The sequence below is a fragment of the Brassica oleracea genome, chromosome C8, assembly GCF_000695525.1.
Source record: "Brassica oleracea var. oleracea cultivar TO1000 chromosome C8, BOL, whole genome shotgun sequence".
In the NCBI taxonomy this organism is placed as follows: domain Eukaryota; kingdom Viridiplantae; phylum Streptophyta; class Magnoliopsida; order Brassicales; family Brassicaceae; genus Brassica; species Brassica oleracea.
In genome coordinates this window covers 32,121,795-32,136,864 of record NC_027755.1, presented here as the reverse complement: position 1 = coordinate 32,136,864, position 15,070 = coordinate 32,121,795, and the positions used below count along the sequence as shown (strand labels likewise).

Here is a 15,070-nt window from a genome sequence, read left to right as displayed (position 1 = left end):
GACCCAAGGCTGACGATAATGAAACCCATCAGCCTTGGTAAGAAAAAAAAAAAATTTTGAATCAATAATCAATCTCGTTTAAAAAAAAAATTTCATAATACAATTAAGAACAACCGTACCGTACCTCGTAGTTTTTGCACGTGAAGAACCGCTTCCCAGGAAGCGTGTCGTATTCGTCCTTCCGACGAACCTCGTGAATGATACTGCCACCACAGGGACACCTCGTCGTAATCCCGTACTCTGAATCAGCCACAGAAGAGAGCATGTTGATGTACTCCTTTGTCCTCTTTGAATCTCTTATCTCTGCTGCGGGAATCAGAAAAAACGATTCCTTTTAGAACCCTAACTATAAACTAAATCGATTACAAATCCCAAATAAACGTACCCGCATGATGATTTTAAGCATGACGATTTTAAACCAGAAATCTATACCCCTTTTTCGATTTCGAACCCTACGACAAAACCCCCAAAACCATAAATCAAAACCCCCAAATCGATTTTTAACCTAAAACGCTTTCGACCCCAAACGATTGAATCAATCGGTGAAACTAGTGGATACTCACCTCAGATCGTCTACGAGAGAGTACGACGTCGATTAGATCGAAGAAAGAAGAGAAAATGATCCGGCTATCGCCTCGCACGAAAAATCGACAGGGAGAGAACGAAACCCTAGTTTTAGAAGAGAGAAGTGAAAATGAATGATCTATCGCGAATCCCTTTTTTTCTCCGTCTACACGCGGACTCGCGTGTCCACTCTGCTATCGACGCGTGGCTTGACCCCGTATCATACGGGTTCACCCGCAAGAGACGGATCACGATATTAAACCCAATAAACATTTTTTTTTAATCGAATGGGCCTATGATCCCGAGCCCGTGATCCGGTTATAAACCGTCGATGCTCATGCTCTAACTAAAGATGATCACGTGGCTTCTTAAATTGGTCAATTATGGACAATTTACAACTATTAGGGCTAATGCGAACTTTTTAAATAGTTTCTGTCCTTTTTCAGAAATAGATAAAACAACACGTGTCATACTATATAATTGTTATATTCTGTGGGGTGCGTTGTAGACGATTTGCTTCTTCTCTTCTTCGATTGTTCGTCCCCTATGACTTTCGTGAAACTTTGCATCTGATGATGATCATGCTTCCTTGCAAGGTGAGTGAGTACATTCCCTAATCATTCAATTCGAATCTCTCTATTCTCTTAAATCTCAGATCTCTTTTTGTGAGAAAAGTCTGAACCTTTTGTTTGTTTGTTTTTTTCTCATCAGTGATCTTGAGAAAAGTCTGAACCTTTCCATATCGTGATATCTTCTTGGGTTCAGATGGATACGCACCCACCAGGTAGATTCCCATTTTCATTCCGTTTCTTATCGAAAGATCTAATTTTTATAACTGATTCGCTAAATAACTTTGTCTTGTTGTAGGGAATGGTCAGAAGACATCTATAGTCGTCATCACCCTAGACTCTGGCGAAGTCTACATCATATCAAGCCTCTTCTCCAGACCCGACACTCAAGTCATCTACATAGACCCCACCACTGGTATCCTCCGTTACAACGGGAAGCCTGGTCTTGACAACTTCAAGTCAGAGCGCGAAGCTGTAGACTACATCACGAACGGATCGAGAGGAGTTTCCAGAAGCTCGGTTTACGCCAGGGCGATACTCGGTTACGCTGTTTTGGGCAGCTTTGGGATGCTTCTTGTTGCTACAAAGCTGAATCCGAGCGTTCCTGAGTTGCCTGGTGGTGGATGCGTGTACACTGTGGCTGAGAGTCAGTGGGTTAAAGTGCCGTTGCACAATCCTCAGCCTCAGGGGAAAGGTGAAGTTAAGAATATTCAGGAGTTGACGGAGCTTGACATTGATGGGAAGCATTACTTTTGTGATACTAGGGATATCACTAGGCCTTTCCCGAGCCGTGTGCCAGTGCAGAGCCCTGATGATGAATTCGTTTGGAATAAATGGTTATCTCTGCCGTTTAAGAATATTGGGCTGCCTGAACACTGTGTCATTCTTCTGCAGGTTCGTCCTTTGTTAATGAGCTATCAGATTTGGGTTTCATTTGAATTCATATTCTAAGATAACCTGACATCAGATCATGTCTTCTTATTTGTTTGTTGATTATAGGGGTTTGCAGAGTATAGACCTTTTGGAAGCTCAGGTCAGTTAGAAGGGATTGTTGCTCTAATGGCCCGTCGTAGCAGGCTGCATCCAGGGACTCGTTACTTAGCTAGGGGCATAAATTCATGTTCTGGCACAGGTGAGATGCTCTCGGATTTTATTTTTTTGTTAAGGAACGGAGGTAGTATTAGTTTTCAATGTTTTTGGTTGGGCGCTGTACTTACCAAACGGTATTTGTATGGATTATTTTCGATGGCATTCTTAAAAGCAATGGCTGTCTGAACGACAGGAATACATTTGAAGTAAATGTGGCTCCGGATTTGAGTAGGGCCTAATTTTAGAAGCATATGTGTAGTGCAGGTAACGAAGTTGAGTGTGAGCAGCTTGTATGGACACCTAAAAAGCATGGTCAGAGCATTGCTTTTAGCTCGTACATTTGGCGACGTGGCACAATACCAATATGGTGGGGTGCGGAACTGAAGATGACCGCGGCAGAAGCAGAAATCTATGTGGCAGCTAAGGATCCGTATAAAGGAAGCACAGAGTATTACCAAAGGTTAAGCAAGCGATACGACACTAGGAATCTAGATGCACCGGTTGGGGAAAACCAGAAGAAAAAGGCTTTTGTTCCTATTGTGTGCATTAACTTGTTAAGAAGTGGAGAAGGGAAATCAGAATCTATCTTGGTCCAACATTTTGAAGAATCGATGAACTTCATCAAATCCGGTGGAAAGCTTCCTTATACTCGTGTTCATTTGATAAATTATGATTGGCACGCCAGTGTGAAATTAAAAGGGGAGCAGCAGACGATTGAAGGGTTATGGATGTATCTAAAATCTCCAACTATGGCAATAGGAATCACTGAAGGCGACTATTTGCCTTCCAGACAAAGACTGAAAGATTGCAGAGGTGAGGTGATCTGTGTTGATGACGTAGAAGGTGCCTTCTGTTTGAGATCTCATCAGAATGGTGTGATACGCTTCAACTGCGCTGACTCTTTGGATCGAACAAATGCTGCTAGTTTCTTCGGTGGTCTTCAAGTGTTCGTAGAGCAATGTAGAAGGCTGGGAATATCACTTGATACTGATATTGGATATGGCTATAATTCTGGGAGTAGCTATAATGCTCCTCTTCCACCGGGATGGGAGAAAAGAGCTGATGCAGTCACTGGAAAATCTTATTTTATAGATCACAATACTAAGACAACAACATGGAGTCATCCATGTCCTGATAAACCATGGAAGAGGCTTGACATGAGGTTTGAGGAGTTTAAGAGATCAACCATCTTGTCTCCTGTGTCTGAGCTCGCGGATCTTTTTCTGCAACAAGGTGATATCCATGCGACCCTCTATACTGGCTCAAAAGCTATGCACAGCCAAGTTCTCAATATCTTCAGTGAAGAATCAGGAGCGTTTAAACAGTTCTCTGCAGCACAGAAAAACATGAAAATTACCTTACAGAGAAGATATAAAAATGCAATGGTTGATAGTTCAAGGCAAAAGCAGTTGGAGATGTTTCTGGGAATGAGGCTTTTCAAGCATCTTCCATCGATTCCTGTACAGCCTTTACATGTAAGCAAACTAATACAATTTTTCACTGCCGCTATATTAATGTTACTGCTCACTGGAACTTTTTTCATGTCAGGTACTTTCTCGACCAGGTGGATTCTTTCTGAAACCTGTACCTAGCATGTCTGAAAGTTCCAATGATGGGTCCAGTCTGCTGAGTATCAAGACGAAGGACATAACTTGGGTACCTCCTTTTGGATAAAACATTACCTCTTAATTCTCATCCCTCAAAAATTTGAGCTAAAAGTTTCCCCTGCTTTTTACATACTTTGCAGTTATGTCCACAAGCTGCAGAAGCTGTTGAATTAGTTATCTACCTCAGTGAGCCTTGCCATGTATGTCAACTTGTACTGACAATATCACACGGTGCTGATGATTTGACATGTCCATCCACTGTGAACGTGAAAACTGGACGCCACTTAGAGGACCTTAAATTAGTTGTTCAGGTTGACTCTCCTGTCCCTTCTCTTTTATTGTATCATGTAGACGTGCATGCAAGCTAGTTCGACTGGATGACGATTGTCTGTATTTTTTGGTTTTTGGACAGGATGCTTCGATACCGCGGTGTGCGACTGGTACAAATCTTCTGATACCCTTACCAGGGCCAATTCGTGATGAGGATATTGCTATTACTGGAGCTGGTGCACGTCTTCATGAAAAAGATACTTCAAGTCTTTCACTGCTGTATGATTTTGAAGAACTAGAAGGACAACTGGATTTCTTGACCCGTGTAGTTTCTGTTACATTTTATCCAGCTGGTTCTCTCAAAATCCCCATGACTCTTGGTCAGGTAATTACTAATTTACTACTTTCTATGCTAAAATTGATGATTTATCTAATAGCTTCATCATGCTCTGAACTAGTTTGGGACATGAAGAAGAAAAAAACAGTTTAAAACAAAACTTTTTCTGCATTGTGTTTGTTCTTCAGATAGAAGTCCTTGGAGTTTCTCTTCCATGGAAAGGAATGTTTACTAGCGAACGTACCGGAGGAAGATTGGCTGAGATTGCAGGGAAAACAAAAGAAGATGAAGTTCCTTTTTCATCTTGTTCTGACTCTAATCCTTTTGCCGCAAAAACTTTACAGACTGAAACTGTGTCCACACCAGTACAACAGAATGATCCGTTTCCTAGTAATCTGCTTGACCTTTTGACAGGAGAGGTTTCTGCTTCTGACCCCTTCCCACAACCAGCGGTGGAATGTGTTGCAAGTGGAGGCAATGACATGCTTGATTTCTTAGACCAAGCAGTTGTTCAATATAGTGGTCCTGAAACTGTTCCCAGCATGTCTTCTTCACAAGATAAAAGTCCTAGAGAGAGTGGTTCTCATCTGTACTTAAATTGTCTGAAGTCCGTTATGGGTCCAAACATGGTATGTTACTTCATCTTGTCACATACCATTTGTGATCTTATGATTCCTTTCTTGGTTTAGCTATTCATCTCAGATGTTATATGTCCTCTTAAACTGCCATTTTAATGGTAAACTTAATTTCTGCATGTCTATTATAATACAGGGAAGGAAGCTTGAGTTTATAGAAGCAATGAAGCTTGAAATTGAACGGCTACGTCTAAATATTTCTGCAGCAGAAAGAGATAGGGCACTGTTATCAATTGGAATTGATCCTGCTACCATTAATCCAAACTCTTCACACGACGAGTTATATATTGGAAGATTGTGCAGAATAGCAAATGCACTTGCAGTTCTTGGCCAGGCTTCTCTTGAAGATAAACTTATAGCTTCTATTGGTTTAGAGAAGCTGGAAAATAGTGTGATAGATTTCTGGAATATTAACGGAATTGGTGAGGGTTGTAACGGTGGAGTGTGTCAAGTCAGAGCCGAGGTCAACAAAAATTCAGTTGGATCTACTACCAAGAGTTTGGGGGGAGAGCCAGGCTCAGTGTTCTTATGTTTACAGTGTAGGAAGAAAGCTTGCAAGTCTTGTTGTGCCGGAAGAGGAGCGGTTCTACTTTCAAAATCCTACTCCAGGGACAACGCGAATGGAGGTGGAAGTCTTGCTGATGGCTCTGCTACTTCTATAGGTTCAGATCAGTACATGTGTAAAAATTGCTGCAACACGATAGTACTTGAAGCCTTGATTGTAGATTACGTTAGGGTCTTGGTCAGCTTGCGAAGAAGTGGCCGTGTTGATGAAGCTTGTCGGGAAGCTCTGAATGAGGTGTTTGGATCTAACCTTGCGAATCATCTTGCTGTTAGAGGTCAACCTTCTCCTAAGCCAGAAGACTTTAATGTACTTCGTCAAATTCTTGGTCAAGAGGAATCACTAGCTGAGTTCCCATATGCAAGCTTCTTACATAAGGTAATTAGTTGCCTTCTTACATAAGACCTATGGCTGAACTTCTAGCCTTTGTTCCTATAGATGTTTCAGTGTATATCATTGGTTCCTCTGTTTTGGTTTGTTCATACTTTCTCCCTTTTGGATGTTTTCATAATGCAATGTAGGTCGAAACTGGGACTGATTCAGCACCATTTTTGTCATTGCTCACCCCTCTGAACCTTGCTTCAAGTAGTTCCTACTGGAAAGCTCCTCCGTCTTCAAGCTCTGTTGAAGCTGTCATCATTCTCAATACCCTTTCAGATGTCAACAGTGTGATTCTTCTCGTTAGTCCATGTGGTTACTCTGATGCCGATGCTCCTACCGTAAGTTGACTTTTCTATCTTCAATTGGTATCACATGCCGTTGATGCGGCCGCAATAATGGCATGGTTTCATACGTTGCAGGTCCAAATTTGGGCGAGCAACGACATAAATAAGGAAACACGGACATTGATGGGGAAGTGGGATGTGCAGTCCTTTGTTAGATCTTCGCCTGAGCTTTACGGTCCAGAAAAGTCTGGTAGAGCACCTAGGCATATAAAATTTGCTTTCAAGAATCCTATCCGTTGCCGCATTATATGGGTGACACTGCGTCTTCCTCGGCTTGGATCTAGCTCAGTTAGTTTGGACAGAAACATTAATCTCTTGTCTTTGGATGAGAACCCTTTTGCCCCACCAATCCCTCGGCGTGCTTCTTTTGGAGCTACGACTGAGAATGAACCATGTCTTCATGCAAAACGCATCCTTGTCAGTGGAAACAGCAGGAGGGACAAAGCACTTGCGTCATTACAAAGTGTTGACAGCATGAGCGTAAGAAATTGGCTTGACAGACCCCCACGTTTGAATAGATTCCTGGTTAGTACCTTGAAGACATGCTCTGATTCTTTATAGCCTTTCTCAATGGCATTTTCATTGTTATCACTTTTTTTCTCTTTCAGATACCACTCGAGGCTGAGAGACCGATGGCTAATGATCTAGTCCTGGAACTTTATCTGCAACCTGGTTCACCTTTAGCTTCTGGATTCCGTTTGGATGCCTTTAACGCCATTAAGCCTCGTGTTACCCACTCGCCTTCTTCAGGTGTAGTTGACATTTGGGACCCCACGAGTATCATAATGGAAGATAGGCACGTCTCTCCTGCCGTCTTGTATATACAAGTATCTGTTCTTCAGGTAATCTATCTCTGCAACCGTCTTTAGTCCTCAGAAACCAATATCTTCTTGTAACTTTTTAGTTGTGGATCTGGAAACTTTTTCTTGCAGGATCAGTACAAAATGGTGACCATCGCGGAATACAGATTGCCTGAAGCGAGAGTTGGAACACAGATGTATTTCGACTTCCCTAAGCAAGTTCAAGGACGCAGAGTATCGTTTAAGCTGCTTGGAGATGTTGCAGCTTTAGCTGATGATCCTGCAGAGACTGATGATTTGAGTGGTAGGGCTTCTCCTTTTGCTGCAGGGCTGTCTTTAGCAAACAGGATCAAGCTGTATTACTATGCTGATCCTTATGAAGTAGGCAAATGGGCTAGTCTTTCTGCTGTCTGATTTTTACTCTTTTTATTGGCTGGTAACTTGGCTCGATCCACACACCCACTTTTTGTGGTCTGACATTCTGTTTTGTTTTTATTTTTTTTTCCTCTAAGAATCAGCTTGTACTAATTACCTTGTGATTGTATTTGCATCAAAGGGATATAAAGAAGAAGAAGAAGAAGAAGAAAAAACTAGTTTATTATATGTGGAGTGGTTTTGATGTTCCTGACATTGTGTTAAGCTGTCAATGACCACCATTTGTGTTAGCTATTTATCAAAATTTCTAGCGACACCATCTGCTATATAATCTATATAACATGAAGACTGCAAAAACTTTGCAAGAAAATAGAATAATCACAATATTAAAGATACTTTTCAGATAATAGAAACAGAACATGAGTAAGAGCTTTTGTCTCTGACTCCATCATCCCCATACAAAAGGATCAGGTGGTGGCACGTTAGCACAAGACACTTGATCCTCCATGTGAGGAAAATAGTCAACACAACCCACAATACCATCCAAATTACTCTCAACCATCTCCACTCCCTCTTGCTTTTCCAGTTGAGTTCGAACAGGGCCGGATCTGTGGACAGCCGAATGAAACTGTGACACCCGTCACCTCCTATCTGGAAAACAGCGTGCCACCAACAATATCTCATAACACAATAGCCCATATACACAACTGACACTCATCCTAAGCCCAAATAAAAATCCGAATAAAAAACTCAGTAGCACCAATCCGTCCAAATATCATATACTTGTCAGTCTCACCTGAAATGGGGAAGATAGAGGGGTGAGTAACGGGGAAGTCACTCAGTGAGGTATGGGATACTAAACTCGAAGTCCATGGATCCGGACAGAGCATTCCGAATAAATATAATTTAATCCTAACACGTTGCAAACATGGTACCTAAAGTACTCAGAGATCAAACAACGGTCCTAGCGAGGTGCACACTCGCTGCCCACTAACATGCCAAAAACACCACCGAATATGTGTTCGGTAACACACGCCAGTAGACGATTTATCGACCTCAAAGCCTTGGCACAACAGGTCGACTACGCTGTGCCGCAGCATCCACCACACCCAATGTACTGGCCGACACACCCATGGTCGGCTAACATCTAAATCACCTCAATATACTATATATATATATATATATATATATATATATTATCAATTATAAATGAACAAGCACCGTTGAACCATCTAACACCCTAGTTCCGGTTTAAGCAAAGAACCTAAAAACTAAACAAACAATGACATACTCGATTTCACACAGACAAAACACATTAAAAATAAATTATACGTATTCGAGTTCCTAAGCCGTGTAAGAGAAGTTCGGGAAAAGACCAAGACCCTCACCTTAGCCACGTTGAGAAAACACTCGGGATTTGTCCAACAAACCTCTTCGGTCAGGATTTAACAAGAATTAATTATCAAATAATTCACACCTTAAGTCCACGATGGTTTCCCTAGGCATGAACCAATTAAGGGTTAAATTATATAAGTGAATTTCTTGTAGCACAAGAAATTGAGAAGAGGACACTCAACCATCACGGCTTGGGTTTACGTTATTGGCTCTCGTACTCCGACAACACGGCTCCATCTACGATGACTAACAACTCATGGTGGTGCAGAACGGTGGTCGGCGGTGTTGAGACGGTGACTCCTCACGTTCATTTATCAGATCAATATTAAACCAACCACAAAGCACTTGCGACTGATCTTGGTCTAGCAAGGGTAGTGACATCACGGCGGTAGCTCTTCGGTGATGGATGGTTCGCGGGGAACGGATCGGTGGTGGTTGGTTTTAAACGCCGCAGCTCCAGTTTAGATCGTGTCTCCTCCGCATCTCTCGGTTATGATCACATCCATGACGAGGGTGATGAAGGCTCCGGCGCGGCAAGGATCTCAGACCCTCCTCCGGTGAGATGATCATGACGGTGGTGAATAACCGGCGACGATCAAGGCATGGATCTCCGGTGGACTGAGATGACTCAAGGATTTGAGCCGTGGTGGAGAGGTAGAAGACGATGGTGAATAACGGCTGATGTCACACGATCTTAGGTTTAGAAGAGGAAGTTACGTATTAATAATATGTAAGCTACACGGTTTACATTAAACCAGTAAAGAAATTGCTTTGAGTTGGTTTGGTCCAATAATTAAACAAACAAATTCTCAAATCTGGTTTACGGTAACCGGATCGTTACATAAACATTGGCCTCGGCCCCCAAAATTTTTAGAGGTTTTTTGCATAGGTTTAAGCCCCCAAACATTGATTCCGGCCCCCAAAATTTTAGCGTTCTTAAGAAATGTTTTAAGTACCCCCAAATTCTCAGATCCGGCCCTGAGTTCGAAGCCGGTCGAAAAAGCCTTTAAGAAGGGTCCCCGTACAAGCACCTTTCCTCTTACTCCGCATTATTATTCTTGAATACACAACAACAAGCTGAGTGAAATAACCGAACTTGCTATCAGTGTCCTTGATAAACTCAAAATGAGGATTCGTAGCCACTCTCTTGATCAAACCGGCCAAAAATATACACGCCATACCGTGCCACAAACGTTGCTGTTAGCTTCATGTTACCAAGTTCCTTGAGCGTGATCCCTTGAGGAGGTTCTAATGCAAAATGCTTGATAAGGGTACCAAACGAGCCGTTTTCTCAAGCATACGTCTACAATCTGGAGGTGGCTCGATGATTGCTACTTTAGGAGTTTGATTTAAATTGTTTTGCGCTAAACGTTTCTGACTAACGCCAAGTGTTTATAAAGGCCCATTTTTAATCTGTACTGGGCTTCTTAGGCCTATTCTTTTCTTTTGTTGTTGTTGGGGTTAGTTTATGGGATGTCTAATGTCTTTTTTTTTTGTTGTTCGGGTTAGTTTATGGGATGTCTAATGTCTTTAATCCAGAAAAATTCCCTTTTCTTTTCATTTTTGGTCAACAAAGATTCCCTTTTCTATACATGATAATATTCAATTATTCATAATCTTCCTCACCAACTCTATACCTAAACCACTGACCACAGATGTTCTTGAGTTATTTATCTAAACATATACCACAATGTGCAAATCATGAACCTTGATGTATGTTATTGTAACTTTTGTTAAATCTCCAGTACTTTTATTGATCAAACAACTTTAGTTAGACTGACTTGGACGATCCCCTGACAAACTCACTCCCTTGGCTCACCAAACCCTTAAAGCTTTGACCACTTCTGTTTAATAGCGATATGGTTAATGGTTATAAGATCATCCTTAAAGCCATCTTTCTTTTCCATTTTTATCTGAGAAGACCAGGATGAGTTAAATGCAGCTTGAGACTTGAGACAGTAAACGGAACTAGGTCTTAGTTCTGCGAATTTATTATTCTACTATTAGTTGTGTAGAGTAATCGCTAAGCAATTCATGTTTATCAATAAGGAAAATAAGTCTATATGTTTTGAAATTAAGGAAAATAATGAAAAGTGTCTGACTATCCATCGATAGTCTATATGTTAAAAGTTTTCAGGGTTCACTATGTTTACACGCTTAAGATATTTGAAGAGAAAACACACATAAAATAATAATTTGAAAAATTGTATACACTTTAACAAACTGCTCGTTAAAGTATTTTGTTTTAAGAAAATTATGGACTATATTTATAAATATAAAAAATGGAGACTCTAAAACAACTAGATTTAGCAGCTAAATTTGTAGTTAAAAAAATGGATGCAAATTACATAGTATTAAGTACAATGCTCCAGTAATTAGAGGCCATCAAAAGTGGCGACAACATATTATATTTGATAAAGTGAAGCTTTATGATATAGTAAAGACAATAATGAAGCAAGCACATGGCTATATCTCACTAACTCGGCCTAAATGTATTATTTTAAAAACTAGCCAATCAAGTTGGAATGATTTTTCAACCTAGATAATTGTTTACAAAATTTTATAGTTTCACTTCCATATACTTCTAAACTGAAAAGTGGGTTTCTTAATTGAAGCATGCACGAAAAGCATTAAACAAAAATTAATTAAAGATTCCTAGTCAATATTAATCAACTCCTTTAATAGTTTTTTGTTCCAGAACAATGTAATTACATTTACATACACATATCAACTACTCTTAAGAGCTAGCTGATACTATAACATTGAAGGAATCCAAATAGGTACTAAACTTATAGAAAATTATTAATTAACACCAGGACAGGTTGAAGAAATAAGCTTTTATACGTCGAAGTCGTTCACTAAATATAAATTTAAAGAATATATAATACGGATTGTTTAAGAAAGTGGATTGAGTTTTTATGATGTAAAAGGGTACAATCTTGCTCAAGATTCCGATAACATATATGGTACAATACAAATGAATTTTTTTTTTGATCAACCTACAAATGAATATTATTATTATCAAATTAGGGGTCACAAATACATAAATACATTTTTTCAAATTTTGCCATCATTTATACATCAAGTTATTGACCAATACACAAGTATTTAATATACAAATGTTAATTAGCACCCAAGATGCAATACTATAGATTCGAAACCTACAATAACATAGAGGTGTATAATCTTAAAATTTAGCTATATCATCACATCACACGGAAGTTGTCACTTACCTAAATAACTTTTCTAGTTTTATTAATTTTCATCCATTATTTTTGTAACAAAAAAAAAAACACAAATCGTAGTGAAATAATGGATGTTACATCTTTACTACGATTTGTATACAGATAGTTCGCCAAAGCTTCTCACATCACACATGATTAATGATCTCAGAGACACATGAAAAATCAATTGATTTTTAATAGTTTTAGCATTGTATATAGTTCGCCAAAGCAATTCTCACATCACACATGATTAATGATCTCAGAGACACAGAAAAAAAAGCCATTGTTTGCCATCCAAAAAGTTTAACGTGGAAAAGGAAAACTAAAAAGTCAAATATTCGAAGATTTATAAGGTGTGGACACTTTGACTCAATATGGACTTTACAGTTACAATATTCTTAGAATTTACATGATTTGCAGCATTATGTTCACGAGTTCTTGCATTCTTGATATATATTTTATTATATAAAAAGACTTATTTTATTCTTGATATACCATGACACCGTTACACACAAGCAAATCCATATATATGTTATGTATGTATATTATAAATATTATGCATGTGTTAAGATCCAAGTCTTTTTATAATTTTTTAAACCCTGGTCTTGTGATTTTCATTTATATATAAGCTCGTAGTACGTATATAACCCCCTCATCAACTCGTTGTTAGCATCAAGATCATATATAAAACATTTTTCCTTTACAAAAATAATAAGAATGGATCATCTAATTTATCCTCTTCCTCCAACATCAAGGTTCTTAAACCCCTTTTGTTTTATTATTGTATATATTTTTAGTTTCTTCCTGTATAAACAAGTTTTAACTTGGCTCTGATAATGATTGTGATTATCGAAGGTGGTGGTCGAAAGGAACAACGGCGGTTGTAACCGGAGCAAACAAAGGTATAGGTTTTGAGGTGGTGAAGAAGTTACTGGAGCTTGGACTAACGGTAGTCTTAACCGCCAGAAACGCCAAAAATGGAAGCCTCGCCGCCGATTCCCTCCGCCGTGCCGGCTTTCAAAACGTTCATTTCTACTGCCTCGACGTCTCCGATCCTTCTTCCATCGCTGCCTTTGTCTCCTGGTTCCGTCACAACTTTGGAGTACTCGACATTCTGGTAATCACACAATGTCTTTGCATTGAATATAATAAGCATTACAATTTTCTCTTCAGAAACATTTAATCGATCATATTTTATTATATAGTCCATGATATTGTTTTTCATTTTTTATTCATATTATGGCAATTGTTAGTGACACTCACACCACATCCTTTGTTTTGCTCAGGTGAACAACGCCGCTGTTTCATTTAACGCCGTCGGTGATAATTCAATCAAAGAGCCAGAGACCATAATCAAGACAAATTTTTACGGTGCCAAGCTTTTAACGGAGGCGCTGCTGCCGTTGTTCCGTCGATTGGTCTCCGTTAGCCGCATCCTTAACATTAGTTCAAGGCTTGGCTCATTAAACGTAATATTTTCTTTCTCCTAGCTACTCTTTTTAACAAAAATATATTTACAATTCATACATATTATAACTTTACGGAAAATCAAATAAAAATACACACTAAATCATATAATTTCTTATAGAATAACACTACTTGTACTTTAAGCAGAGATACTGGTTTTTGTATATTCATGCAATATCAAAAGTTTATTTTATTAAAATTTATTCATAACAGTTTTGATGGAATTTTAAAACCACTGTTTCTAGTATCAATTATGCATGCTATTTGACATTTCGTATGTTCCTTTGCATACAGAAACTGAGAAACCCTAGTGTAAGACAAACCCTAGAAAGTGAAGAGCTTAACAACGAACAAATCGATGCGACAGTGACTCAATTTCTAGAAGACGTGAGCAGCGGGACGTGGGAGAAGCAAGGATGGCCAGAAAATTGGTCGGACTACGCAGTCTCCAAGATGGCTTTGAACGCTTACTCTAGAGTTTTGGCTCGACGTTACAACGGCAAAAAACTAAGTGTTAACTGCTTCTGTCCTGGCTTCACACGCACGTCTATGACCGGTGGTCAGGGAACTCACACGGCGGAGGATGTTGCCGCAACCATCGCCACGTTGGTTTTGCTTCCACCGGAGAAGCTGACCTCCGGCAAGTTTTTTATGTTCTTAGAGCACAAGAAAATTATTTCCAGGTTGTGATTCTCATAGTTAAGATCGTTATGATTAGTCATTAACTGATTACTATAGCAAAGTAAATAATATTCGTATAATTCTATGCGAATTAATATACTAAATTGTTTTATATTTGTGCATGTATTGATAGATAAATAAATGTATAAGAGTAAAATAGCTTCTTAAACCAGCTTGTAAACAACAATTCTGTTTTTGAAAATCAATAAAAGTATTTAGTCGAATAAATGAATGTATGAGGTGGTGGTTTATTAGAGTTTGATTTGATTTGGTTGATGGCACTATATCATTAGCTAATAATATCACAGCAATTACCTAAAGGGGCTAAGCCCATATTGAGTTAATATTAGGCCTCAGGCCCATTAATGAACTATACATTAGGGTTTTTCAGTTTCCTCAGCCGCTTCTATTTCTTCTATATAGTTCACGAAGATGGTGCCTTTCAGATTCATCATCTTCAAGTTCGAGTTTTAAGTCCTTATTAGTTTACTTTTTCATCGTATAGGTTTGCTAGGGATTCTATATGGTTTCGAAGATTCTTTCATGGTTAGTTAGTGTTTCTAGTTTTGTCTGAAAGGTTTTGGTATAAAGGCTTGTTTTTTTTATTTAAAGGAAAGCCAATTTGCAGAGCAATGACGTCAAAAATAAAATGGCGTGAGTTGCCTTGAAGGTTGGCAACAACAATAAGCGATTCTCCGTGCCTATCAATTTTTATTTAATATTGATCGTGGCCTCGAACAAGTCGCTACATCTAATTAATTCAACGACCC

The 15,070-nt window shown here is 39.2% G+C and overlaps 2 protein-coding genes and 1 long non-coding RNA gene across 6 annotated transcripts; 2 read left to right on the top strand and 1 right to left on the bottom strand.

Annotated features, from left to right (window-relative positions):
- Positions 1–1,068: 1,068 nt before the first annotated feature.
- On the top strand, positions 1,069–7,759 carry LOC106311627 (probable phosphoinositide phosphatase SAC9). 3 transcript variants are annotated; one of them, XM_013748861.1, is made up of 14 exons: positions 1,069–1,160; positions 1,276–1,348; positions 1,432–2,027; positions 2,133–2,265; positions 2,487–3,697; positions 3,771–3,878; positions 3,970–4,140; positions 4,242–4,484; positions 4,625–5,065; positions 5,208–6,011; positions 6,155–6,352; positions 6,434–6,883; positions 6,967–7,200; positions 7,291–7,759. In XM_013748861.1, the coding sequence occupies exons 2-14, from the start codon at positions 1,330–1,332 to the stop codon at positions 7,570–7,572; spliced, it is 4,890 nt and encodes a 1,629-aa protein (XP_013604315.1). In that variant the 5' UTR covers positions 1,069–1,160; positions 1,276–1,329; the 3' UTR covers positions 7,573–7,759. The 3 variants fall into 3 exon arrangements, with proteins under 3 accessions (XP_013604315.1, XP_013604316.1, XP_013604317.1); XM_013748862.1 differs by having other exon boundaries at positions 1,083–1,164; XM_013748863.1 differs by lacking the exons at positions 1,069–1,160; positions 1,276–1,348; positions 1,432–2,027 and having other exon boundaries at positions 2,162–2,265; positions 2,482–3,697.
- A 68-nt stretch (positions 7,760–7,827) lies between these two features.
- Positions 7,828–9,223, bottom strand: LOC106311629. Its single transcript, XR_001264069.1, has 2 exons — positions 8,922–9,223; positions 7,828–8,329 (listed from the first exon to the last, which is right to left on the bottom strand). It is a non-coding gene; the product is annotated as an uncharacterized LOC106311629 (long non-coding RNA).
- A 3,017-nt stretch (positions 9,224–12,240) lies between these two features.
- Positions 12,241–14,309, top strand: LOC106311381 ((+)-neomenthol dehydrogenase-like). 2 transcript variants are annotated; one of them, XM_013748571.1, is made up of 5 exons: positions 12,241–12,259; positions 12,674–12,716; positions 13,008–13,269; positions 13,439–13,621; positions 13,914–14,309. In XM_013748571.1, the coding sequence occupies exons 1-5, from the start codon at positions 12,241–12,243 to the stop codon at positions 14,307–14,309; spliced, it is 903 nt and encodes a 300-aa protein (XP_013604025.1). The 2 variants fall into 2 exon arrangements, with proteins under 2 accessions (XP_013604025.1, XP_013604024.1); XM_013748570.1 differs by lacking the exons at positions 12,241–12,259; positions 12,674–12,716 and adding an exon at positions 12,836–12,907.
- The last annotated feature ends 761 nt before the right edge of the window (positions 14,310–15,070 follow it).

Coding starts and splice junctions, on each gene's coding strand:
- LOC106311627 (XM_013748861.1), top strand. Junction 6,884..6,966: donor CACGTTTGAATAGATTCCTG/GTTAGTACCTTG, acceptor TTTCTCTTTCAG/ATACCACTCGAGGCTGAGAG. Junction 7,201..7,290: donor TACAAGTATCTGTTCTTCAG/GTAATCTATCTC, acceptor TTTTTCTTGCAG/GATCAGTACAAAATGGTGAC.
- LOC106311381 (XM_013748571.1), top strand. Junction 12,717..13,007: donor ATTATAAATATTATGCATGT/GTTAAGATCCAA, acceptor TGATTATCGAAG/GTGGTGGTCGAAAGGAACAA. Junction 13,622..13,913: donor CAAGGCTTGGCTCATTAAAC/GTAATATTTTCT, acceptor CTTTGCATACAG/AAACTGAGAAACCCTAGTGT.